Here is a 26,822-nt window from a genome sequence, read left to right on the forward strand (position 1 = left end):
GGAACTTAGGGAATTGTAGCTCTTGGAGGAGAATAATGGTCTACTAACAACACCTTACCACAGTTTCTGGGATTCTTTGGGGGAAATCATGACCCTATAAAGTGGTGTGCTACTGCTTTAACAGTGCAGATGAGGTTTTATAGCACATGAATCAGGCTGCTGAAATCATTAAACAAAGAATGAAGGCTCCTTATCTTCATTCCACCCCCCACCCCCATATAAATTTTTATTGAAACTTTAGGCTCCTTCTCTTCAGATGTTCTTGCTGTACATGTAAATTCCTGGGGCCGCGACTCCCCACTCACGCTTTGGGGACAGCAAAGCCACCCTCATCAGATTATGGTTTTGTCACAACTATGGAATCTGAGAGATGTTCACCCTGTGAGTCAGGATCACTTGATCCCAGCTGTGTGAGAACCAGCTGAGATGTGCTTGGTGATGAGAGAAGGGCAATCAGAGATACTCTTTTAATTCTTATCTTACAGGTTGCCAGGTTCTGGGTACTGGTGTTATCCTGAAAGCTGGCAAGGGAGAGTAGAGAAAGGGTGCCCTCTTGCGGTCCACGGCTTATATTGCATAATACATGTCCCACAGTAAGAAGACATGCAACCCATCTTTGAGGATTCATGCTAATTTTTTTACACAGAGGTTGGATTATACCCAAGCATTCATTCTGGTTGTTTTGTGGGCCAGTTATATGGCAGTAAACATTTGATCTGATTGGCTGGTGTGGTATTTAAACATCTTCCCTTCAGTCATTGCACCTCCCTCTTTTCCTGGGTAACATGTAGATGAGCCTTTGGCACTGGAAGGCCAATATCTGAAGCACCCCACCCCAAATGCTGCTAAGGTCCCAATGAGATCTGTGCCCACTTTTTCCACATCTCTTTCATTTATGAGCCATTGAACATGGATCATGTGAAAGTCGTGCATAGTCAAAATTGTGCTACCCTTGGAGCCACCCCACAGCTAGCCAGTCTGGGGTGAAGAGAGAGCACCCCCTCTAGTCCCAGAGCTGGTGTGCAGCAGGTTTGCTTGGGATTACCCATCATAAAGAATGTTTTTAAGCTCTCTGCCTTGCTTTTGGGGGCAAGGCATGCGGACTCTTGGAGTACTACTAGGGATTCTCTTGTGAGATGCCATGGGACAATCTCAGTTCCTGTCTGATCTCACAAGAGAATCCATACCCGTCCTGTATGGTGTATGGTTGAAATCATGCAAGTTAAATGGGCTGGGGTTACTTTCATGGCATCCTTGTTCAGTCATACCTCTTGTTACGTTTGGTTCAGGTTACATCTTTTCAGGTTGTGTCCTGCGGCGACCCAGAAGTACCGGAAAGGGTTAATTCCAGGATTTGACGCTCGCGCACGCACAGAGGCACAAAATGACATCATGAGCATGCGCAGAAGTGGCAAGTCGTGACCTGTGTGTGTGCAGACGTGCAGACACAGGTCACGTTCCTTTCAGGTTGTGAACAGGGTTCCAGAACAGATCCTGTTCTCAACCAGAGGTACCACTGTATGAGGAAAGAGGGAAAAGAAAGAGAGAGAGCAGGAGGAAGGGGCAGAGGTTAGGTGTTCAGTGGAAAGCCACACATTCCATATTCCCTGACTACCTCTTAGTCCTGTCCCTGCCTCCTACTGGCTGGAGGCATGCAAGGTTGCTTATGCCCAACAAGATAAAGGCTCACACAAATTTACAGCCTAAGTTGTACAAGGCTTCATAGGCAGAACCAGCCTGTCCACGAGGCAAGGTGAGGCAGCAGGCTCCTGAGGGTGACACCACCAGGCAGCTGACACTTGGCACTGCCAGGCTGCTGTCAGATGATTGCCACCCCCTCCTGCTCCACCATGACACCAACCCCACTGCCGCACCTCCTCCTCTGATGCCTGGAGGTGGCCCAGGGAAGCCCCCTTCCAATAGTGATGCCCTGCAAGCACTTTTCCTCTAGGAGAAGCACTCATGGGGCCTCACCCCGTCCTTTCCTATTGTGATGATATGCAGGCACTTGTGGAGCCTTGCCCACCCCCGAATGCCTAGCCCCACTCCCAATGATGCTGATTTTCACACTCCTTCCTTTTCTCATCCCGATACTGATGCTCCCGGCCACATCTCATCCCAATGCTGCCTGCCATCTCACTGAACTGGTAGGGCAGTCTGAATTGGGCCTGGAGACAGACCAGTTGCCAGTGCAGCTGCTATAACAAGTGAGTCGTGTCAGAGGCTGTTTTAGAGTGGCATGACTGGTGAGCTGCAGGGGGCGCCAAAACAATGCTGTAGAACCGAGTGTGAGAGGCTGGGGGGGGGCACGTCAAATGGTTAGCATTGCACAGGGCACTGCTGAAATTTGAAAAACCCAAAGTCCTTCATTGGTCATATACTCCCTGTAACCAGCCCTGATCAACAGTCTGGCTGCAGCTCTTTGAGCCAGTTGCAGTTTCTGATTTTCAAAGGAAGCCCCACGTAGAGCACATTACAGGAATCCAAATGGGATGTGTCTCATTGCGGCTAAGTGAATTTTCATGATGGCGGTAGAAAAAAATCACAAGCTGGTGCACGCATGTGGCAAACTGAAGATGGGCCACACCAGAAGCTGAAATGCATGGATTTGTCCTTCTTTACCCACAGGAAGGACACAGTAGGCCAGAAGTTTTCTCCTACCTCATTCTGCTGCAGCGTCTCATTTCCCAGACCAAATGTGCTTCAATTAAGCTCCTCTCTTCTAACCTTTTTGCTTATCAGTTCAACTTTATCTAATATAAACTACTAAGGCTTCTTTGGATCAATTATACCTCCTCCCCTATGTAATTTCTAAAGCTTAATATCTCTGTTACTTGTCAGCCCCTGGGGCAAAGTTGTCCGACTGACTCCTATAAACAATCTCAAGCCTTTAATTCAATTGGATCTTCTTCTTCTCTTTCTTTTTTTACCACAGCCCAGGCAATTAACGTAACTCTTTTATGGACAAGGAGCCTCTTTAGAAATAATCCAATAGCTCATATTAAAATGTAGGGCCCTCGCAAGAGCTGCCAAATAACTTGTCATAACTCTCGAGTTTCCAGCTTCTTTCATTTTGAAGCCATCAGCTCAAGAAGGAGTGCTTCCAAGCAATGCACATGACAGGAGGCCACACCCTTGGGGGGCAACTGGAGGTTCCCCTGGGGCCAGTCAGTGAAACATCACTTCATGTACCCTTAGAGAAAGATTTGTAAGAACTTAAGAAGAGCCTGCTGGGTCAGGCCATCTAGCCCAGCATCCTGTTCTCACAGGGACCAACCAGATCCCTCTGGCAAGCAGGACCCCCAAGCAGAAGAGCCCTCTCCCTTCCTGCAGTTTCCAGCAACTGGTATTCAGAAGCATTGTTGCCTTTAACTGTTGTGGCAGAGCATCACCATTATGGCTAGTGGCCATTGGTAGCCCTCTCCTCCATGAATATATCTTAGCATTGCATAGTCAATGCTTTTAAAAGTACATAATTTGTTTTTAAACTGCCATTGCTTTTAAAGAGCCAGTGTGGTGTAGTGGTTAAGAGCAGTGGCCTCGTAATCTGGGGAACCGGGTTCGCGTCCCCGCTCCTCCACATGCAGCTGCTGGGTGGCCTTGGGCTAGTCGCACTTCTCTGAAGTCTCTCAGCCTCACTCACCTCACAGAGTGTTTGTTGTGGGGGAGGAAGGGAGGGGAGAGTGTTAGCCGCTTTGAGACTCCTTTGGGTAGTGATAAAGCGGGATATCAAATCCAAACTCTTCTTCCAAACTCTTCTGGTGCAGTATTTTAAACTGGCCCGACCCACCCCAAGGGTGGGATGATGATGATGATGCATGTATAAAAACTGCAGCTATAAAAACAATTTTAAAATATTACTTATATAAAAACAGGTAAAACAACCATTCCTTAAACAATGAGTGACAGTAAAGGATATATAATGTGAGCCTCACCAGCACGCAGATATGTTTTCTATTATAGAAATCCTTCTACAAGATGACCTAAATGCTTAAAAAAAAATGATTCTCTCAAAGTTGGAGAGCCTAAAATGACAGATGTTCCCAATCTTAAATTTTCACATTATGCCACAGCAGCCAAAATTGGCTCTCCCTGCAACCCAAACCTCCCCAGCCAGAACTTCTGCAACAATAAAAGTTTCCACTCATCCACCAAAAGTTTCTTCTAACATTCAGAAGAAGAAGAAGAATCTGGATTCTTTTGTGAATAATTTGATCTATACAACTGCTTTTGAGAGTGAGTGGGGTATGCAGAATTCAGAGTCTATAAATGCTTTTTTAAAAAATAGAAATTTTGACACAAGCTGAAATGGTATGGGCAAGCTCTCACTTGGAGATACTGGGGTAGAGATTACGGTAGGTTAGTAGTGCTTGGAGTAAGGCCATGGCTCTTTGGCAGAATATCTGCTTTGCATGCAACAGGTCCTAGATTTAAATTAAGACAATTGAACCCCTCCCAAATTAAAATCACACACCCTCAGAGCTGTTAATTGCACAGTTTTCATGTCCAGTTTTTGTTTTTTATTTTCTCCTGAAAGTCAGTAATGAGTGAGGCAGATGCACCTCACCAGGAAGAGTATTCCACAAACAGGGAGCCACCACCAAGAATGCCCTATTATGGGTCAATGCCAATTGGGCGGCAGCTGGAGGCAAAAGCACCAAAAAGGGATCCCCAGCCAAGCACAGGGCCTGAGATGGTTGTGATTGGTTTGGGCTAATATTAGTAAAGCATCCCTGCTGCATTTGGGAGTCCTTGTGCACATTCTGCTGAATGAGGTCCTGGACATCCACCCCAAATGTCTGTCCTGCCACAATCAAGAGTCTGCAAGCATGCTCCTCTATTTGTCTGTAAAGCACTGTAGAGTATGGAACAGGGAATGATTGCACAGGCCTTGGAGAACCTCTGCAACTTGGGTATGCTGGGAGTAACCAAGTCAGTACCCTCTATATGCTGTTGGACTCCCAACATCCATCAACCCCAGTTGGCATACCCAACAGATACTAAGGGCCAGTGAGAGTGGGCAGAGCTCTCTCTCTCTCTCTCTCTCTCTCTCTCTCTCTCTCTCTCTCTCTTCCCTGCCCATCAGGCTCTCTTTGCAGGCTTTCAAACTAGACAAGAGCAAAGAGCAAAAATGAAGAGTGCTGTGTAATTGCAAATCTGCTGCTGGTTTTGTTTTGTTTTTTAAAGGGGTGGGAGCAAAGGTTTTAAAGTAATGATGAAAAGGCAGAGTATAAGCTTGCTTGTTTTGAAACCCAAGGTACCCAGTGGAGGCTGATCTGTTAGGGCAAGTGGGGCACTGCCCCCCCAACCTGAATCTGCCCTCAGCCAGCCTCCACCTGCCTGCCTTCTTCATGACAAATGGCCCTGGGCTGGCAGCTTCCTCCCTCCATAGTCTCAGCGTAACCTCATAAACGTTAGCAGCGATGAGGAGGAGGACAAGACTGGAATGATTAGCTCCACCTCTTGCTTGGGCTCCCTGCCTTCTGCACATTTTCCGCCCCTCATTGATCCCACCCAAAGGCAACACTTATCCTTAGGCTGTGCCTCTGTTAAAGAAAGAAAAGAAAAGCTAACCTATCTATGCACGAGTTTTAAGGCTTCTTTCAACCCATAGCTTCTGTGTTTAAACAGCTGCTGCCTTTCCAGCCAAGAGCTCGTTGAATTTATCGCCCATGTCAGCTAATGTTTGCAAAGCAGTACACCAGGTCTTCCTAGACTGCAATAGTTTCTGGACCTCATTCTCTGCTGTGATTTTCACTTCATATTTCAGCTTGAAAACATCGCCGCTGAAGGCTTCGAAATGGTTTGGGCACCTTCCATCATGGCTGCGGAGCAAAGGAGGTTGTTAATCCTTACAAGGCAAAAGGTGTGATTTGCAGAAAATTAGGCTCATACTAAAATTCATTCCATTTTTTCTTTCTCTCTCCACTACTTGCCATGCCTTCTCCCAAAGAATCCTGGGCATTGTCATTTGGGCTGACTTCACACAGCTGTTTGGTCCACTTCCCCGACATTTCCCTAGCTGTTAATTTCTATAGTATTTTTGAGCTTTCACAGGACATAAAAGCCACTTCTGGGAAGCCAATGCTGAAGACTCATTCCTGTGTTATTTGATTCCAGGAAAAACCCTGTGTGCAGCTCCCTTAACCTGAAAAACAAGGGGGATAGTGACAGAATTTGGACCAGTATATTGGCAGACCATTCATTCCTGCTGTTTTCATGGGGGGATCCTGGGGGAACAGGAGTACACATCTATGAAAGGGTGGGGGAACAGCGATGTTGTCCAATGATGTCACACCACGCCCACTGGTGCAAATGAAATATAGCACAACATGTGGCATATTGGTCAAAATGCTCCGGTTCTGTAAAACAACAAGCACTGGAGTATGAAAGAAATGTTAGAAAACAGGACAGAAGGACATACATTGCAACCAGGGAAACAAATGTGATTATTTCCCAGGAGTGCATGCACCCTTGGTGAAGATATCCTTGGGCTGTGTACACATTCCTACTTACTCTGTCTCTAGTTCACTTCCACCACTGGTGCTGGAAGCCAAGTAACCAAGGGTTTTGCCACAATTCAAAGATGTCCTATATAGCTTCTTGAGAAACACTTCTACTGGATGCCCTTTCCCCTCCAACCAGTTTCCATTTGATCTGAAAATGGAAGCTGATGTGTGTGCATTCCAGGCACCAATGGCACATGCTCAGATAACAGCACATGCACAAGCGACAGCTTCAGTGAACTGGAGTTCAGGGCAAGGAAACAAATCAGGTAATGGGCTTCAGGTGAAGACATCCCTGCCCATCTCCAGTATGTACAGCAAGGTAAGATTGTGACTTGAAACACAGTTGGAGGGTAAACAATCTCACAGCATTTCAAGCTGCCAATGTGTGCAGAGACTTAGTTAGAGCTGGGTGGGAAACGTTGGCAGGTACTGCTGAGCTACATCTCCCATCAGTCCTGAGCACTGGCCATACTGGCTGGGGTTGATGGGAGTTAACTATGGGAGCACATTATTAAATGATGGAAGGCATCGATAACCAATGGTGGTTTTAAAAGATTAGACAAATTCATGGAGGCAGTCAATAACTGCTAGCCATGATGGCTATGTTCTGCCTCCACAATCAGATGTAGTAATTCTTCTGAATATGAGCTTCTGGAAACTGCAGGGGAAGGAACTGCTCCTGTTCTCAAGTCCTGCTTACAGGCTTCTCATGGACACCTGGTTGGCCATTGTGAGAACCAGATGTTGGACTAGATGGGCCATTGGCCTGATCCAGCAGAGTCTTCTTATGTTCCTATATTCATATGTTCTCATCCAGCAGGCTCTCCTTATGTTCTCTAGAGGCTGCTCATGTGTTACATTGAATGCAGGTGAAACATGCCTCTGCACATGTATAAGTGTTTGTGTGAAAGGGATTTGTTGATTTGGGCAACTCAACTATTCGCGAACACCACTTCTCTGTCCACCTCCTTTAAGAGTGCCTGCTGTGTCTCTCCCTATCTGCTTTTGCATTTGTAAATGTAGCAAGCATTGCAAAAATGTCCTACTTTCTCCAGTGGTGCAGTGAGGCAGGGAAAGGCAGGGATGAAACACAACCACTGGTTTCACAGCAGGAACGATGACACCATCTCCTGGGGTGCTATCTGCCTGTTTTCTGTATGCCAAATAAATAAAGCTCCCCACCCTCTCGAGAGAGAAACCTACCCAATAAGCAAAGCGAAGGTAGGCTAACATGGTTAAGTACTAAACAACACCAATGTCTATTTATACGCTACCTTTTCATAGTTAAAACAATGCTCAAGGTGGCTTGCAGCATGGTAAGAGTTGCATAACTAGAAAACATATATATATATAAAACCAAAGCAGTCATAAGCAATATATTGAAAATATCAATAATTATGCAATAAAACCAAACAATCCCCACACAACGGAAAGGAGGTGTGGAGGGGCTCTTCCCTTATAGGGTGGCTGAATGCGTTGAAGAACTGAGTGCTGGTGGGACCCCAGACATTTGCCACCTTAATTTGCCCAAAGCCATTTATATCCATATACAAATATTTTGCAAATTGGTGCAATGTGCCTGTGCCCTGCTGTCGAGTCTTTTAAGTAGCAGCACTACTGGAGGTCAGAAAGAAAGCAGGAGATGTTTAGATTTCACCACCCGAAAAGAATTGTCTTTCCTCTGGTCTGATCCAGCCTCTCTTCAAAGTTTAAAGCACCTCAGGTCTCGGGGTGATCAATGCCACCAACTGAAGGCACCAGATTCTCCTTACCGACTCCTCACCCCCACCCCACCCAAGCAAAAGCAAACACAGCCAGATTGTTTTCTATATCCCCTTTCTCCCTTGCCTGCAACTGCTTCAAGTGCTGTCAAGCCCCATTAGGCACAACGTGGTCCAGACTGATTCAAGATTAAGCCCTTTTTTGGTGAAATCCAATTGAGGACTTTTCTTACCTTGAGGGGGCGGCTGATATTACATTAACTAAGGCTGCCCACACTTTTCCACCCAGAAGCTCCGCAGAAAGAGAGAGAGGGAGAGGGGGAGAGAGAGGATCAAATTCTTCAGGGGAAACAACTATTGGGGGGGAGAGAAGGGTTTTCTGGGGCACCCCCTCCTTAATGCACTGAAGATCAAACCCGCTCCCCACTCCAAAGTCTTGAGCCTTCAGGAGAGAAAAGAATCCTTCCAGCTGCTCCAGGCTAAACCTACTTTCTCCAGTAAGGGAAAGCGATCAGGATGCTCCAGGGCAAAACATCTGGGAGGTTTTTATTAATACAGTAATTCAATCACGTGGAAAGAAGAGAGACACAGAGGTTTAAAAAGCTCTCTGGTGCCTTGCCTACAGCTTTTCCTCTGGTCCCAAAGGAGAGCCGGGTCTGCGACACTCATCCTGCCCTGCTGGTCCTGTATATGTCTCACCCACCAAGCTCGGCAACCTTTGGGGCATGGGACATCTATCTTGGTTGAGTGTCATCTTCTGCTAAGAGAATTAACCTGTCTGCTGGTGAGTTTTCATAAAACCTCTGTTAAAGCAGGGGTTGGTTTTGTGGGGGTGGGGTGGGTTAAGTTTTGTGGGGTTTTGAAGAAGCAAGGTGTGACCTCTGTCTCTATACACAACAATATTGTCTATTTTATGCAGTAGGGAGGAGTGGGTCTGGTGTTTTCAGTTTCTCTTTCTTTCTCATTTTCCCAAGCTGAAATTCAATTATCCACATTGCTACATAAGGTTGTGGGGTGTTTTTTTTTATGTCTTCATGAAAATTTACCTGCTAATTTCTCCCATTTTGTGTATGCCATTTTTGCCAAATACTTTTGCAAAACAATGTTCCCGGCTGTGATGCATTTTTGTATATTATTGTCATTAATATATGCTCTCACTCTCTCTTTTGCACACTTTACCCTAATATATACGTTTTGTACACATTACGTGGATGGAGAACTGCATTGCAAAATTCAGATAAGTGCATATTTCAAACACTGCCTGCGTTTTTGGTTCTCATACTGTTTTGGAAAGCACCAATTAGATGTGCCTTTAAATGTGAACTGAACTGAATTTCTGCTCCATCTCCATCTCCAGTGTGCAGATGTGTGTCCCGATGTGCACAGCATCATGATGGCAGACTGTGTGTCAGTCTGCTGCACTGCCTGTGCACAAATATAATTCTTCCATGTACAAGGTGTGAAATTTGTCTCAACAATGGGCCTGGCAAAACCTTAACAGTGTATATCTGAAGCACAGTTGTGTAAGACAGTGCATAGCTGGTTGTGTTTGGGGTTCTCTCTTGTGTGTCTGTGTGGAGGCATGTTAGTGTGAACAGTTCCTCTGCAATAGCTTTGGCTAACCCTGGTTCTGTTTACACTGTAATTGTAGGTAAATCCTGAGAACCCACATTTATCTCCCATTTCATGCATATGCATTCTAGGAACTATGCAGAATGGGAGTAGGGAATCTTTGGTCCTCCAGATGTTGCCGAACTTCAAGTTTGAAATCCCATTGATTTTCATGAGAGGGGAAAACATGTACTTAACATTCTTCTTATGCTGAAATCAGTGAAGTAAAAAAAAACGCACACCAAAAACTCTTGATTTGGGTTAGATTGCCCCAGGGCATGAGATGTGTCACTGTTGCCCACTGCCTTGAAGGCGCACAGATTGGTTAGGCAGGTGTTATTTTTTAAATGCATTATTGACACTGATTTTCCTACCCTTTGTTGTTTCCTACTCTCTGATTCAAAGCTGAATTTGGCTTGTTTTTATTCTTTACCCTTCACTCAAATTAAGTGGAACAAGGGCAAACATTTTATAGCACAAATTGGACCACTATTGGATTGCGGTTTGAGCTTGAGAATGTGTGTGTGTGAAAGAGAGACAGACAGACAGATGTCTGCTAAAAACACGGGAATAGCTCAAGAACTATGTTGGATGAAGACTATGAAGGGATGGAGCAGGGAGAGGAATTCACTTCAGATCTCATTTAAAGATGTAGATAACTTCTGAAAACAATATGCACACCAAAATGCAGCTTTCTTTTAGACTTCACTCTTCGCCATATTTTGGGAGGAGGTGTGAAAATGCATGTACTGGGGGAAAGTGTGTGTAAAAATGCACATATTGCTGAAAATAACACATGAAGATGCATCATACTAGGGGAAATTACTTGCCAAATATTCCATTAGGCAAGATTGCAATCCCAAAAAAATGTATATAGTAGGAGAAAGTTGAACTAAACTGCTGATGGGTTTTCATTAGGACTTTTTGTTTTTGTTTTTTTTAAGCAAATTGATGTGGAAATGTGGAGAACTGAACTGAAGGTTTGAAAAATGAGACACTAAGAGAAACTGAAATCAACATATTTGCCCATTCATACTGACATGACATAACTATTCCAGAAGGAATTAAAGTCACCCTCTGGACTATGTTTGGATTTTGTTGTTTGGGGAGGGGTAGTACTTCTGGTGGAGGACATGTTGTGCTCCTTCTGGGGTAGTTTGTCCAACTTTGGTCACCGCATTGCATTCTGCTCTCACCTGTGCCTCCTAAAAGCTGTCAGCGTGGGAGAGTGGCCACACCCCAAGAATGGCTTTGACTAGCTGGCAAAATCAGGTGAAGGTAGCCAATTGGTCTCAAAACACTTGGCGAGTCAGGGACTTCCCCTGCATGCAAAGACAGGCTCTGGTGGGTTGAGTGGATGAGGCCAATAATGGGTTCAGTGGTCAAGAAGACAGTTTCTGAATGTGCTGTAGAGGGAAGTGAGGGGCACATGAGGCTCATTAATCTAGGAAGGTAGCCCATCTAGGAGAAGGGAAACTCTGATCCTAAACCTCCGCTGCCTTGTGGGATATCTTCAGGAGAAGAAAATGCTAAACCTTACACAAATCCAGAGTGAAATCCTTAAGACTGTTGGATGGCACCTTGTATGCCTCTGTCCAGCAACCCCTGCAGCCAAGCTGGTGCCAAATGTATCGCTCTGCTTTCCTTTGGACCACATCAGTGAGCCAGGTATTGCAGCCCAGGACCTCCATACTCACTGCCCATGCTTGCCCCCTGGGTAGTTCACTTAAGTCAGGGGTCGGCAAGGTTTACCTCGCAAGGGCTGGTTCACTCCAGCAGAGATCCCTCTGTGGGCCAGATTGTGCGCATGTGTGAGCAAGCGCGCCCATGATTTCTGGCATCTGCGCAGGCACAATTTCCAGCAAGGTGGAAGTGAGTTACTGCGCTAAGCCGCACCAGTTTAGTGCAGTGTGCAAGGACTCGCCGAGCGGGCGGCTTGGTTCGGGGATGGCTCGTGGGCCTTAGGTTGCCTACCCCTGACTTAAGTGCTGCTAATGCAGCGGTTTGACTTAATCCACAGAGGTGCACTCCATTGTCTCTCGAGACAGACAGATGCCAACAACGGTTACTATGTTTACTTTGTGTGTGTGTAAGCTGCCCTGAGAATATTTTTCTTTTTATTTCTGCAATTGAAGGGCAGCATAAACATTTTTAAAGTAACTACAGGCAAACAAATAAACACACAAGGATGGCCCTATCCCAAGTCTGGCAGTGTTGTATTGTAACTGTGATTCTTGGGAACAGCTATGCTGATTTCTCTCCATAGAGATGCCTCCCTTCTTCCACAATTTCCTAACAGTGCCGTTACTTGAGGATAGAGCATTTGCTCCAAATGGAGCAAATGGAGCAGTGATTCTGAAATAGTAATTACCATAATTATTTATTGATTTTATTGGCCACTTTTTAAAAAGTAACTCAAAAGCAACTTACAAAAATAGCACATACCATAAAACTAAAACAAAGTAAAAGCTAAAGAAACTTTCAAATTTATGAAAAGGCAGGACAAAAACATCCCACTCCCTGAAGGAGGCCACAGGTAATTTAAAAACAAAGACCTGGAGGACTTCCGGTCGGTGCCAGCGCTTAATGGCGGTCCTAGCTCCGAGCTCCGGAGAAGGACTGCTTCGCAAGTTCGGGTCTTACCCGCTACGGCAAGCGGGGGACCCCTAAAATCCCAGGCGCAGAAGCCTGAGAACAAGGAGACTCGGTGGGCACCTTTGCGCCCCCCGGTACCGTGAAAGAGCCTTTTTAAAGGCTACGGATCGACATCGGGAGTGAGCGCGGTGCTGAGAGTCGCTACCCAGCCTGCGAAGTGAAGCCGCGTCGCCATAAGCGGAGAGCGCCGATTCCTTCCTGAAAAGAAATTCGGACTGATTCCCCGTGAGTAAGAACTGAAAAATAACTGGGACTCTTTTACTTTTAAAAATTGGGCTAAAAACGGGGGAGATTTAAACAAAGGAAGTCTGCCTCCCCCCGACTGCATGAAAGCGAAAGCAACGGAACGTTAAACCTGCATCCGTTTAAATCTGTCTTTTGATCAGCTAAACCGGACATTTAAACCTTTGATCTCCCCTCTAGCAAGCAGGGCAGAGGGGAGGCGAATTTGACCATTAACTGCATGACTTATTTGGAGGAAAAAAAACATCTGCTGTCTCATCTGTTTGATTTTACGAAACGGTCTGCCTTCTTAGTACACTGAACTGACTTTTCCCTGTGAAGTGACATTTTGATACAAAGTCTTTACACTGCCTGACTATTGTATCACAAGAAGAAACAATATAAATTGGGCAACTGTGGCAATTTGATTTAGTAACATTGGCTTGGACTGTGTTAATTTCCCCTTTTTCCCACTTTTTGGACTGTCTCCTTTGTTTTGGTACTTGGAAATTTTGTTCTATGGCCATTTTGATTTGCTCCCTCTAGAGGATAAAGTAAAGTTCGGCACGGCTTAAGACAGGGGAATTTTCCAAGGGAGAATAAATCCCGTGGGAATTGACCTTGACATGAGTGGGCCACAAGAAGAGATAACTACAAGAGCCAAGACCAAGCAACAACAACAGCAACAGCTGCAGCTGCAACAAGCAAAGAGAAGAGGTTCGATCTTAGGTGTAACAGCCGGACTAGCTGGAACAACAGGACAGGACAAAGGAGCAGCCGTTTCCATGGAAGCTGTGACAGAAGCTTTGCTTAAGATAAACCAGACTCTGGAGTCTTTGACAAAACAGACTTCAGAGAACACACAAAAACTAACAGAAATATCAACAAGATTAAACCAGAATACAGAATCTATAAATAAATTGGTCGAGGAAAATGCCACCACGCGTCAAATTGCCGAAGAGGCCAAAGCCACAGCTGGAGAGACGCAGGAGAAATTAGAGCCACTTGCCAAGAAGGTCTATGAGCATGATGCAACATTGGCCTTGTGGGACTTACAGAGGAAAGAGAGAAATTTAAAATTAAGACTGATTCCGGAGAATGAAAGAGACAATCTTGTGGAATACTTGACACGGGAGTTTGTGAATTGTTGGGACCTTGAGGAAGACGAATTTAAAATTACGACTGCCTTCAGATTGGGTAAAAAGCAAGATAGAAAGACACCGAGAGACTGCTTGATTACACTCAGATCCAAGGAGGAAAGAGACAAAATATTAGGATTACACTTCGAAAAGGCCCTGCAAATTGGAGACTCAGCTGTACAGATCTTTAAAGACATCCCAAAATACATTTTGGATTTAAGAAACTTTTACAAGGACCTGGTTCTCTTGCTAAAGAAGAACACTATTCGTTTTAGGTGGGAGTTCCCACAAGGACTGTCATTTGACTACAAGGCAAAGAAAGTGAAAATAAAGACAATTCAAGACAAAGACAAATTTTTGGCAAGATACCAGGAGGATTTACAGAAGGGGACTGTGGACGTACTTGCAGAACAGAGGAGAGCATTGGACATCTTGAACCTCTTACCTGGACAAAAATCATTACCATCAGAAGAAGAGCAACAACTTGGAGCTGTTGGAGGAGTCTTAAGAAAATAACAAGATGGCTCTGCAATTCCTTAGTTGGAATTGTAATGGGCTCAATGGGCCTTTGAAGAGAAGACAAGTATTTCATATATTGAATAAAGAACAATTGGACTTGATATGCTTACAAGAAACTCACATAACCAGAGCCCATAGGAGATTACTTTCAAATAAAAGGCTAGGACAAGAATTTATCTCATCAGATAAAGTTAAGAAGAGAGGAGTTGTAATATATGTGAAGGAGAAATGGGCTCCAAAAATGATATTCAAAGACGAACAAGGGAGATATCTGGCTGTGGAGATACAAGTACATGGAGAAAAATTCTTAGTTGTTGGAATTTATGCACCAAATGAAGGCAAATCTGACTTCTTTAAGAGACTTCATGAAACCTTGACGGACTATTTGGATTACAATATGATAATCATGGGAGACATGAATGGCGTGGTCTCCACTAATATGGACAAGGCACAAAGATTAACAGTCACTAAAGAAGGGAGACTCCCTAAGACTTTTTTCGAAATGACAGAAAATATGGACTTGATAGACATTTGGAGAACAAGGAACCCTCTGGAGAGAGAGGGAACCTTTTTCTCCCAAGCAATGATGACCTGGACCAGAATTGACCAAATTTGGGTCACTAGTGGACTGGCTCCAAAGATTAAGAAAGTGGAAATCTGCCCAAAAACTTGCTCCGACCATAACGCCGTGAAGATGGAGATGAAACCTACAATAACTGGTCAATTTAGATGGAGAATGAATGACACCCTCTTTCGAGATAAGGAGATTCTCACGAAGGCCCAAAAGACCCTAAAAGACTATTTTGAAATAAACTTGAGGACCGACGTCGAGAAAAGAGTGATCTGGGATGCAAGTAAAGCGGTTATGAGAGGACTTTTGATTCAACAAAACTCAATAAAGAGGAAAAAACAAAATGAGAAAAAAGAGAAGATCTTGGAAATGATAAAAGAAGGAGAGAGGAAATTAAGAACAAAACCAAAGTCTCAGGACATTTTAAGAGAGATCAAGTTATATCAAACCCAATATATGGAATTGATGAACCAAGAGATTGAATGGAAGATAAAGCAAATGAAGCAAAAAACTTTTGAATCAGCAAATAAATGTGGTAAACTTTTGGCTTGGCAATTGAAGAAAAGGCAGAAACTAAATACAGTTACAAGCCTAGAGGTGGATGGAAAGAACATATCTAAACCCAATGAAATTAGAAATTGCTTTTTAAGTTATTTTAAAAAACTCTATACTCAAGGCCCGCAAAATGAAGAAGATACAGACAAATTCCTTGGAAGATATGGATTACAAAACATCTCTCAGCAAAGTAAGATGGACTTGAATCAGAGAATCTCAGAACAAGAGATAGAGGCTGCCATTCAGAATATGCAACTGGGCAAATCTCCGGGACCAGATGGATTGACTTCTAGATACTACAAATCGCTGAAGGAATGGTTGATTCAACCATTAAGAGAAGTTTGCAATGAGATCCTTGAGGGAAAAAGGGCACCCGAATCGTGGAAAGAGGCTTACATTTCACTCATACCAAAGTCAGAGACTGAAAAGACCCAACTCAAGAACTACCGCCCAATATCATTGCTCAATGTGGATTACAAAATCTTTGCAGACATTTTGGCAAAAAGACTTAAAAGAGTTTTGATGGAGATGATTCATAAGGACCAAGCAGGCTTTCTCCCTAAAAGACACCTGGCGGACAATGTAAGGAATGTTATAGACATTCTGGAAAAGCTAGAGGTGAATATAAACACTAAAGCAGTATTGATATTTGTAGACGCGGAGAAAGCCTTTGACAATATTTCTTGGAGTTTTATGAAGAAGAATCTGCATAGGATGGGGGTAGGTCCGGGTTTTGAGAATGGTATGGCTGCAATATACTCTGAACAAAAGGCCAAACTGATTGTAAATAATGTGGTGACTGAGGAGCTTAAGATAGAAAAAGGAACACGACAGGGGTGCCCGATCTCCCCATTACTCTTTATTACAGTTCTGGAGGTTTTGCTGAATATGATAAGAAATGACCAGCAGGTTAAAGGTGTGCAGGTCGGAGCTAAACATTACAAATTAAGAGCGTTCGCAGATGACTTAGTATTGACTTTGCAAGAGCCAAACACTAGTACGAAAAAGGTATTAGAAATAATACAACAGTTTGGCCAGGTAGCTGGATTTAAGTTGAACAAGCTAAAAACCAAAGTTTTAGGGAAAAACCTAACAGATATGGAAAAGGAGAAATTTCAAGAGGAAACAGGTTTGACTGTGGTCAAAAAGGTCAAATATCTAGGGGTTTATTTAACATCCAAGAATCAGAATTTGTATAAGGATAACTATGAGAAATGTTGGTCAGAAATCAAAAAAGACTTAGAAATATGGTCAAATTTGAAACTGTCAATGTTGGGCCGAATTGCAGTAATTAAAATGAATGTATTGCCTAGAATGCTATTTTTGTTTCAGACCTTGCAGATTATTGACAAGATGGAATGTTTTAAGAGGTGGCATAAAGATATTTCGAAATTTGTCTGGCAGGGCAAAAAGCCCCGAATTAAATTTAAAATACTGACAGATGCTAAAGAAAGAGGGGGTTTTGCCCTGCCGGACCTAAAATTGTACTATGAGGCAGCAGCCTTTTGCTGGCTCAAAGAATGGATGCTCCTCGAGAATACAGACATTTTGGATCTGGAAGGTTTCAATAATGCTTTTGGTTGGCATGCATATCTTTGGTATGATAAAGTTAACAGTGCCTTCAAAAATCACATTGTTAGAAAAGCATTGTTTAATGTCTGGATAAGATATAAAGATCTTTTGGAAAATAAAACCCCTAGATGGGTATCACCAGTGGAGGCTAATGCTGTGAAAAAACTCAATATGGAGGTCGGATGGCCGAAGTATTGGGAAATTTTAGAACAGGATGGAGATAAGTTTAAATTACAAAGCCAGGAAAAATTGAAACATAAAGTGGAAAATTGGTTTCAATACCGTCAAATAATGGAATTTTTTAAACAGGACAGGAAAGTCGGCTTCCAGGTGGAAAAATCAAAATTAGAAACCGAATTGCTAGAACCTACCACTAAGAATTTATCTAGAATGTATAACTTGCTGCTGAAGTGGAATACAGAGGAGGAAACAGTCAAATCAGCCATGATTAAGTGGGCACAGGATGTTGGTCATAACATTATGTCAGACGACTGGGAATGGTTATGGAACACCGGTATCAAATTTACGGCATGTAATGCCTTAAAGGAAAACATTATGAAAATGGTATACAGGTGGTACATGACCCCAGTCAAGCTGGCAAAAATTTATCATTTGCCCGATAACAAATGTTGGAAATGCAAAGAGACTGAAGGTACCTTCTACCACCTTTGGTGGACATGCCCGAAGATTAAGGCTTTCTGGGAAATGATTTATAATGAAATGAAAAAGGTACTTAAATGTACTTTTTCTAAAAAACCAGAGGCCTTTCTCTTGGGCATTGTCGGCCAATTGGTGCCAAAGAAGGACAGAGCTTTTTTCATGTACGCTACAACAGCAGCAAGAATACTCATCGCAAAGTATTGGAAGACACAAGATCTACCCACTCTGGAAGAATGGCAGATGAAAGTGATGGACTATATGACATTGGCAGAGATGACAGGCAGAATCCGTGATCAAGGAAAAGAGACAGCGGAAGAAGAATGGAGAAAATTCAAAAGATATCTTAAGGACTATTATAAACTTAATGAATGTTAGAGTGTTTTGGTTTTGAGGAACAAAGGGATACAGTGACATAAGGTTAGAATATAGAGATGACTAAGATGATTAAGGCTGGAAAGTAACAACTGGGAGTTGCTATAAAATTATGGACATTGGGATGCAGAAAGGGGGGGTATGGGGAAGTCTTAGAAAAGAGGTTTATGAAAATATGTTATGAAATTATACGTGTATGTTTGTTTTCTTAAGTGTTTGTTTGTTTTTTAAAAAATTTCGTAAAACCAATAAAAATTTTATAAAAAAAAAAATAAAAACAAAGACCTGGCAAAAAAGAAGCACCCAAGGACAGGTAATGAAGGTGACAGGTGGGTTTCCTTGGGGAGAATAATCCATCCCTAGTTCTTCTGCAACAGTGGTGGAAACCTGTGGCCTTTCAGGCATAGGTGCCAAATCCCTGGGGCCCTGGGTGCCCAAGCACCTACAAAATTCCCCATGAAGGGGCCAAGCGCCCACAAATTTGGGGGCCAGGACCATGGCACCCACAGCCCTGGGCACCCATGGTCACGGGGCAAAGTTGGCACTCCTGCTTCCAAGTGTTGCTGAATGTCAACTACTATCCTGACCATTGACCATGCTGGCTGGGGCTGATGGGAATTGGAGTCCAACCACAGCTGGAGGCCTGCAGGTGCCCCATCCGTGATCTAGAAGTGTGCAGAAGTGTGTGGGCTGGGACTGGGAGGCAACGAGATATCCCTGAGCAACGGGGGGGGGGGATCTCGTCTGAAGGCAAGAGTAGGCAGTCCGAATTGTGTCTATTAATCGATGTCCACGATTCTAGAATCCACGCTGAACATTCTATCTGTGTCCCTAAAGAATCTCTCTCTCTCTGGCACTTAGCTTAGGTGAGCAATATGAGCAACATCCCTTCCCTCCCCCCTCCGCCTCGACGTGCGACTGTGCGCCTTGGGTAAAGCGGTGAGTCCCCAATTGAGGGTGGGAAGCTAACAGAGGCGGGAGAGTTACTCTGAATCCCAGGAGTACCGTTGCCTTGTGCCCTTCCGTGGCCACCTGCTTGGTGCGGAGCAGGGATGGGCGACGAGGAGGGTCCGCTCCGCTGGCGAGAAGAAGAAGGCGCAGACGGTGCACGGCGGCGGCGCCTGGAATCAGGGGCCGGTTTAGTTTGGCCCCCGAGGTGGAGGAGGCGAGCTAGGGTTTTGCTTTTTTATTATTAATAATAAAAAACTGGGGAAGGGTGTCAGGAAAGCGAATCGCTGCTTTTTCCATTTCTCCTCACACACCCGCCTCATTTGCATGCCCTCCTCCCTCACCGCCTCCTTTCTCCGAGGCGCGTTTTTGCGCTGCGCTCTTGGAGAGCCCTCGCCAAGAGCGCCCTTGCGCGCTCCGGGGGAGAAGACGAAGGGGGCGCTTCCGTTCGCTCCCACTTCTCGCCAGTCTGCCTCGCCTCCCACTCGCGCTTCGCCCCTCCGCTCTCCCACGCTGAGCTTCTCTTTCTCTCTCGGTGTGTGTGTGTCTTTCCCCCTCCCTCTTTCTCTCTCCTCTTGGACGTCTCAAGGCGACAATGACCAAGTCCCTGAGCCAGCCCGAGCAGAGGGACTCGGCGGTGGCGCCCTTGCGGGACTGCTCTGACCCGCCGCTCCAAAAGAAGGACGTGGAGCTTCTCCTGGTGAAAGAGCAGAACGGCGTACAGTACACCAGCAGCAACCTTCTGGAGACCCGCAGCCCGCGCTACAGTCCTACCGCCGCGGAGCCAGAGCGGGAGACGTGGGGCAAGAAGATCGACTTCCTCCTCTCGGTCATCGGGTTCTCGGTGGATCTGGCCAACGTGTGGAGATTTCCCTATCTCTGCTATAAAAACGGAGGAGGTAAGAGAAGTCTCTCCTCTCTCTCTCTCTCAATCTCTCTCTTGTACACATACGATCTTCTCTTCTGCATCTTTGTGTTTCTCCATAGCATTTTAAACTGTATTCTAACTTATATTTTAATCAACTGTTTTTTTTGTGTGTGTTTTAATGTTTTTACTGTATTTATAGTCAGTGTTAGCTGCCTTGAGCCCGGTCTTGGCCAGGGAGGGTGGGGTATAAATAAAAAATTATTATTATTTATTATAGGATCTAACTTTGACAGTCCCAGCTGATGCACGTTTTACTTGAAAGGTGCAAGGGGTTACGGCTTGAAAGTGTCATCCTATGCATGTTTACTCAGAAGTGAGACCCGCTAAGTTTGATGAAGCTCAGCAACATAGTAGTGATTCCCACTGAGTCTTACCCCACTGATAAGTGTGTTAAGGACTACAGCTTGTGTTTAGGATTGCAGTATGAAACTCTTTGCAGATTAAAGGGGAGTGTAGTGGGAGCAGTTGGTGGAAAGGGCAAGCTGTTTTAAGCACTTCTGTTTTCCTTGACTATGAAAGAGGGAGAGAGCTGAGTTACAAACTGACTATGATGAACATTTCTATACAGATCCAGGACTTCAAAATTTCCCAGCATCTTGGGGCTGATTCATTCCCTGCACTCTAGTCAGTGTCTCATTGCCTGATGACTCTGAATGGGTGATCTGCTGTGCTTTCAAAGAGAATTGTGTCTTTTGGGCCATGAAACAAATACTCAGATTGCTTTTGATTATTGTTATATTAATGATTACATTTTTATCCCTTTTATCCAAGGAGCTCAATACAGTGTAGAGAGGTCTCTTCTCCACCCCTTCCTTTGTTCACACAACAAACAACCCTGTGAGGTGGGTTAGGCTGAGTGAGTGATCAACCCAAGCTCAACCAGTATCTTAAGTAGGATTTGAACCCAGATCCACTACTTTTGGGGTGCACTTGGGGTGCAACAATCCTCTAGTGATTGATGTGGTAGATCTATCCTAAAGAAAATACTGTACAGAAAGGCTGCTAAATCAGAACTTTGTTTTTTGTGAAATAGATGTGCACCAATCCACCCACCATGGCTGTCCCAGAGAAGCTTGACTTATTTTGAGAGTGGATCAAATCCAGTCGCCCAGTGATCAGTGTAGGGCTGTGTACAGAACCCCCCGTCCCTGTGAAATTACTACCTCAGGGACTCCTAAACTGTGGTCTTCCAATCACCAGTGGTCACAAGCTTCATGCATGTGGCCTGTGGTGTGTCTCTAAAAACAATCGCTATTTGAATTCTATAGAATTCTATTGGATTTGGATTGCAATGCAATCCAATACTACATAGAAGATAAACAGGGAATAAAAATGCAAATTAAAATCTAATACGGGGCATTGCAATTGCTACAACAGGTAGAATATATATATATATATATATATATATATATATATATATATATATATATATATTCCAAGTGGTCTGCCAAGACCCTCGACAATTTGCAGGTGGTCTGATGTGTGTATATGCAGATTTGGGAAGTTTGGCCTATCCAAACTTTTCCGCCTTGCTGTATTTAAATTTGGATGAACTTCTTGTGATTTCCAAGCTTCTCTGACATGCAAAGGGGTTTGCTAGATCACATCAAGGACCCATCTAGCCCACCCTCCTCCTTCCCACGTCAGTCCCCTGCTGGGCCCTCTCAGCAACTGGTGTTCAGTAGATGCTGCCTCTTAATTCCAATTAGCCATCTGGGCTAATAGTTGTGGCTCACCCAACAGCTCATGCACCCACTGCTGGATTTAAGATTAATTTAAGATTCCATTTCCATGGCTATGTATCTGTGGCTGCATACACACCATACATGGAAAACACATCTGCCAGCCTCCTGGCTAATAATCCTGGAAACTGTAGTTTGTCCCTCACAGAGCTACACTTCACAGCACCCTTAAGAAACCATAGTTCTCGTGGGGTTTTTTGGTGACTTTTTCTTGTGGGGCGCTTTAAATGTGTTGTGTGTGTGCAGTCTATGTCAGGGACATGCGCTCCCTGCTGCCATTCCACTTGAACAAGAACTCCCCTTCATTGCAGAAACTGCAGGGAACCATGAGGACTAGGCAGTTGTGCAGAGTTGCATGATTTGACAGCTGTGTAAATTTGTCACAGTGCAACCAGGTGCAGAGCAATGAATTAGGACAGTTCAGATTTCATCTGGTCAACAGATAAAAGGGATAAAGGCAGGGCCGGATTTAGGTTTCATGAGGCCCTAAGCTACTGAAGGTAATGGGGCCCTTTATATGTCCAGCTGTCCTTTGTCAACAACAAATTGTCGCTGTTTTTTGTGTGTTGAATATATGCTATATGGTAATTTATGGACCTAATAGGTATCTGAAGCCATTTGAACATAACAAAATATGTATTTTATCAAAGTAATTGTTGAACCGAAATACAATTAAGAAGAAGTATATCAATAGTGAAATAATTATTAAGCTCTAACTTAAAATGATTTTTTTATTCATAACAAACTTAATAATGCAAACACATTGGCATTTGGCAATAACAAAAGTTCCTTTAGAAACACAGTTTACAAAGACTCATAATGAGCAAACCAGGGATATTTTAGGGAGCAGGCTAGCAGGCGGGGCCCATTATTTACATCATAGGAGCCTACACAACACAAAACACTGTTGCTGTTTGTAGGTTTTATTTTATTTCTTTTTTGTCTTATATTTTGGAAACGTAGATCCAGGTGTTTTTTCCTTAAATTTTTTTTGGGGCCCCCGAGAGAGTGGGGCCCTAAGCTATAGCTTGTTTAGCTTATATGTAAATCTGGTACTGGATAAAGGTGCTTCTCCTTAAGGAGAGGAGCTGCTGCTCAGTGGTACAGCTTCTGCCTTGTATTCCAAAGGTCCCAGGTTCAGTCCACAACATTTCCAGGTAGGGCTGGGTATGTGCCTTGTCTGAAGCCCCAGAGAACTGCTGCCAATCAGAGTAGGTGATGCTCAGCAAGATAGTTCAAGGGACTGGTTTATATAAGGCTGTGTACACACAGGAGGCCCAGTCCTTCTAGTGTCTGTCTAATTGGACTTGCTTTTGACAACAAGATGCCTTCTGCATGCTTGCTGGAGTAACTCCATCTTTGGGAATCTGCCAGTTCCATGCTGGAGGAACAGAGAGCATGGCAAACAGATGGAGAACTCTTGGCAAGACTGGGGTAGACGTTTGGCTACAAGGGAACCAGCAACAGAAGACACAGCTATGCTATGAAGCCTGGACCACTTGGTTGCCAGATTATAAAACAGTAGCTAAACATACTTCTTGCTTTTCAATAAATGATTTTTATTGAGTTTTAGTCAACATGCAATAAACACAGAGCAATATAGGCAATATAGGGACACAGGTGGTGCTGTGGGTTAAACCACAGAGCCTAGGACTTGCTGATCAGAAGGTCGGCGGTTCAAATCCCCGTGACGGGGTGAGTTCCCGTTGCTCCGTTCGAAAGCACGTCAAAGTGCAAGTAGATAAATAGGTACCGCTCCGGCGGGAAGGTAAACGGCGTTTCCGTGCACTGCTCTGGTTCACCAGAAGCAGCTCAGTCATGCTGGCCACATGACCCAGAAGCTGTACACCGGCTCCCTCGGCCAATAAAGCGAGATGAGTGCCGAAACCCCAGAGTCAGTCACGACTGGACCTATTGGTCAGTAGTCCCTTTACCTTTAATATAGGCAAAGTACGTTATAGGAATGTCTGCAACAGGATTTGGAGTGGTATTGCAAAAGTTCATAGCACAGAATATCTGTAGCCGTGTGCGGTGATTCAGAGTGGACCAATATAAGCGGAAGTTCTCAAGCAGAAGGTAGACGTTATAGATATGCCCTCCACAATGTAAGCTGACTCATTGAAAGTTGCAGTGGAAAATAGAACTCAAAGGGGATAGGTGAATGTGCATTCCCCATAGCTTGGTGGGAGAGCATCTGCTTTGCATGCAGGTTCAATCCCCAGTATCTCTGAGTAGGGCTTGGAAATGCTAGATGGACCTAATTGAGCTAGATGAGTCAATGAACTAAATGGGCCTGCTTCTGCAAACCTTTACAATAATGTTTTTTACAGTGAGTTTTGATAGGTATAAATTAAAATTGCAAGGAATGGAACTAGCCTCCTAGAGCTTATGTTTTAGGGCCCAGAAAACAGTTTCCAGACAGAAAACTTGCTTTGTTCAAGTTTACTTACACTTGCTTATGTTTCTGGTTACAAATGCAACATAATGTTCACATTCTGAAACTGAAGAGTGTTTGGCAAATTTGTCATGTGCCATTCACACAAGGAGGACATCACTTGCTTGCCCTGCATATGATTCCTGTGCATTTGATATCTGATGGGTGAACTTGTGAACTGACTTGGCTGAAAAGCTTTGTGTTTGAGATCATGGGGTGATAGGAACTTTCAATTTGTTCTTTTCTTTCTTTCTTTCTTTCTTTCTTTCTTTCTTTCTTTCTTTCTTTCTTTCTTTCTTTCTTTCTCTCTTTCTCTCTTTCTCTCTTTCTCTCTTTCTCTCTTTCTCTCTTTCTCTCTTTCCCACGTTAAGTAATATGCATGGACATCCAAACCAGTCGTAGGCATTAGAATGATTATTCCCTCATCTAGATAGCTGTGGTTATCCCTACAAGTCCTCTGGTGACTTGCTCTGACAACCCCACACCTAAGCAAGCCCTGGGCCCATTGTCATTTTGAAGTTGGAGATATATCAGATTAAAGCTCTCTACCAGCCAGCCCATGAATTTGGGTCTTTCATTTTCATGCACAAACGCCGGATGCTTTAACTTCAATCACCTGGGTTTAAAAGATTTGGCCCGATTCCCCAAGTAGTAGCATAAGGATATTTAAACGCACGCACACACAAATCATTTCCTGCATTCTGGGGCTTTGTTCTCTGGTGATTTATTTATTTATCATTTGCCTTGGGAAGGTCATGGATGAGAGTTCTGGCACAGTGTGTCCTTTGTGCAGAAGGCTTATCTCTACTAGCTCTTGCAGTAATTCTCCCCAAAGCATGACAAAGTGAATGTAAAAGTCCATTTTCTTTGTAAAGGGAAGACATTATGGGTTGTCTGGGCTATGCAGGGCCAGTGTTGGGAGCTGGCACTGCTGGGAACCTGTCAGGGCCTTCGCACCAGAAGCAGTCATGCTGCTGACTAAGGATATCAAAACACATTTTTTCTGCTCTTCCCTGTATTCATTGCATGCAGCGTGGTTTCCATTCTGCTGCAGTTCATCTTCCACCAAAGCCAACCTTTTTCATATCGGTGTCTGCTGCAGAAAAATTGTGCAACTTATGTACTTTATGTAATTTGTGACATTGTTCCACCCTGTTCATTTCAGGGCAAAGGAAACACAACGCAAAGGGAGGAATGTAATCAATTACATATGATTTTGCAAACTGAAAGCAACAACAATGGCAAATGTAAATTGCATTCACATGTTTGTTATTAGTTCTGGGCATGGGGTAGCATTCAATGTTAGGGTGGCACAGAGCATACCCACTGAAGTTAATGAACATTATGATTTCCGTATTTACTCAAATGCAGTGGTTTTTTTTAAAAAAAAATGTTTAGGGGTACTCTCATTTTCCTACTCATATTGAAATACTGCCCCCTCAATTAGGCCAATGCTTAGATTCATGAAATGTTTAGGGGTATGCATACCCCTACGTCCCCCCCAGGAAAAAAGCACTGCTCAAATGTAATGCGCACCTCTTTTGGCCAAATTATGTCATGGAAATTAGGGTGTGCATTAGATTTGATGGTGCATTAGATTTGATTGCAAGCTTGAAAAACACCTTCTGACTTGGCAAATATGGTACTTTTGTGGTTTCAAGGTTTTGAAAAGAGAGGTGTGCATTAGATTCAATGGCACATAAGATTCGTGTAAATATGGGAATTTCATAAGGTCTACTCTGAGTAGGACTAGTGTTGCATACTACCCACAGAATAGCATATCGTGAGCATCAGCAGTTTTCACTCCCTTTTCTGTTTTCATCTGAATTCTCTGAGATCCCTACAGCCTCACTTTCTCATCTTTATCCTTGCTCTTTGCAAGTTTATGAGTTGTAAGAAGTTCAAGGAGGAGGAGGAGGAGGAGGAGAAGGCTCCACTTAATTTTGCTCTCTCTTGGGTTGTAGTGTGGAGAGTGCAAGCAATTTATTATTATTATTATTATTATTATTATTATTATTATTATTATTATTATTTGCTCAAGGAACCCCAAAATATGGAGCAAATACTGAGTTCCCTCTCTGTGTAGACTGGGAATAATTTAATGCTAATGGTGCACTAGATGGTCTTTGAGCAACTGTGAATCTTTCATGCGCCAAAATGCATGCAAATCTTAACAAGGATGCTCCTGCTCCACAAGATTTTAAGCTGAGACACATGGTCAGTGGCGCTGGATGGTGCAGCTCTTGCTAGACTGTCCCAGGTTGAATTGCAAATGGGGAACTACATGTTTCAATGCACTCCATGTAATAATGTGATATAGAAGATTACAGTATAGCCAATTAGGGGTGGGGTAAAAGGTCAACCTGAGGGTCACATTCCCTCCTGGGCAACCTTCCAGGGGCCACATGTCAGCGTGTCCTTGGACTCTGATAACACCTCCTGCTTCCTTGGATGGAGGTTATAGCAGTGAGTGTGTGTAGAAACTAGCCTCCTGTACAAAGGTTAGAATTTACATTTGTTGCTCTGTCCACTTGCCTCTGGCTCTGCCGATCTCTGAGATATGGAGCTCGAAGTTTGCCCAGAAATGAATATGGCCTTTGGGATGAAAAGGGTTCCCCATTCTTGGGATGGGGGGTGACATGAATTGCTCACCCAGGCACACAC

General features: G+C 43.9%; 2 protein-coding genes across 2 annotated transcripts in view; one reads left to right on the forward strand and one right to left on the reverse strand.

The window, feature by feature from the left end:
* The window catches only part of LOC308591485 (tigger transposable element-derived protein 1-like), a gene marked incomplete at its 3' end in the record, with an annotated part of 500,687 nt that overhangs the window by 110,428 nt on the left and 363,437 nt on the right, over positions 1-26,822 (reverse strand). The window lies entirely within an intron of this gene.
* Positions 18,944-26,822, forward strand: part of SLC6A2 (solute carrier family 6 member 2) — a 53,823-nt gene continuing 45,944 nt past the window's right edge. The window contains exons 1-2 of the mRNA XM_081201178.1: positions 18,944-19,045; positions 19,644-19,953. Coding sequence (XP_081057304.1) covers positions 19,650-19,953 — 304 coding nt within the window. The 5' untranslated portion in view covers positions 18,944-19,045; positions 19,644-19,649. The remainder of the gene's footprint in view (positions 19,046-19,643; positions 19,954-26,822) is intronic.

The sequence above is a fragment of the Podarcis bocagei genome (assembly GCF_964188305.1).
Source record: "Podarcis bocagei genome assembly, chromosome: 7".
In the NCBI taxonomy this organism is placed as follows: Eukaryota; Metazoa; Chordata; class Lepidosauria; order Squamata; family Lacertidae; genus Podarcis; species Podarcis bocagei.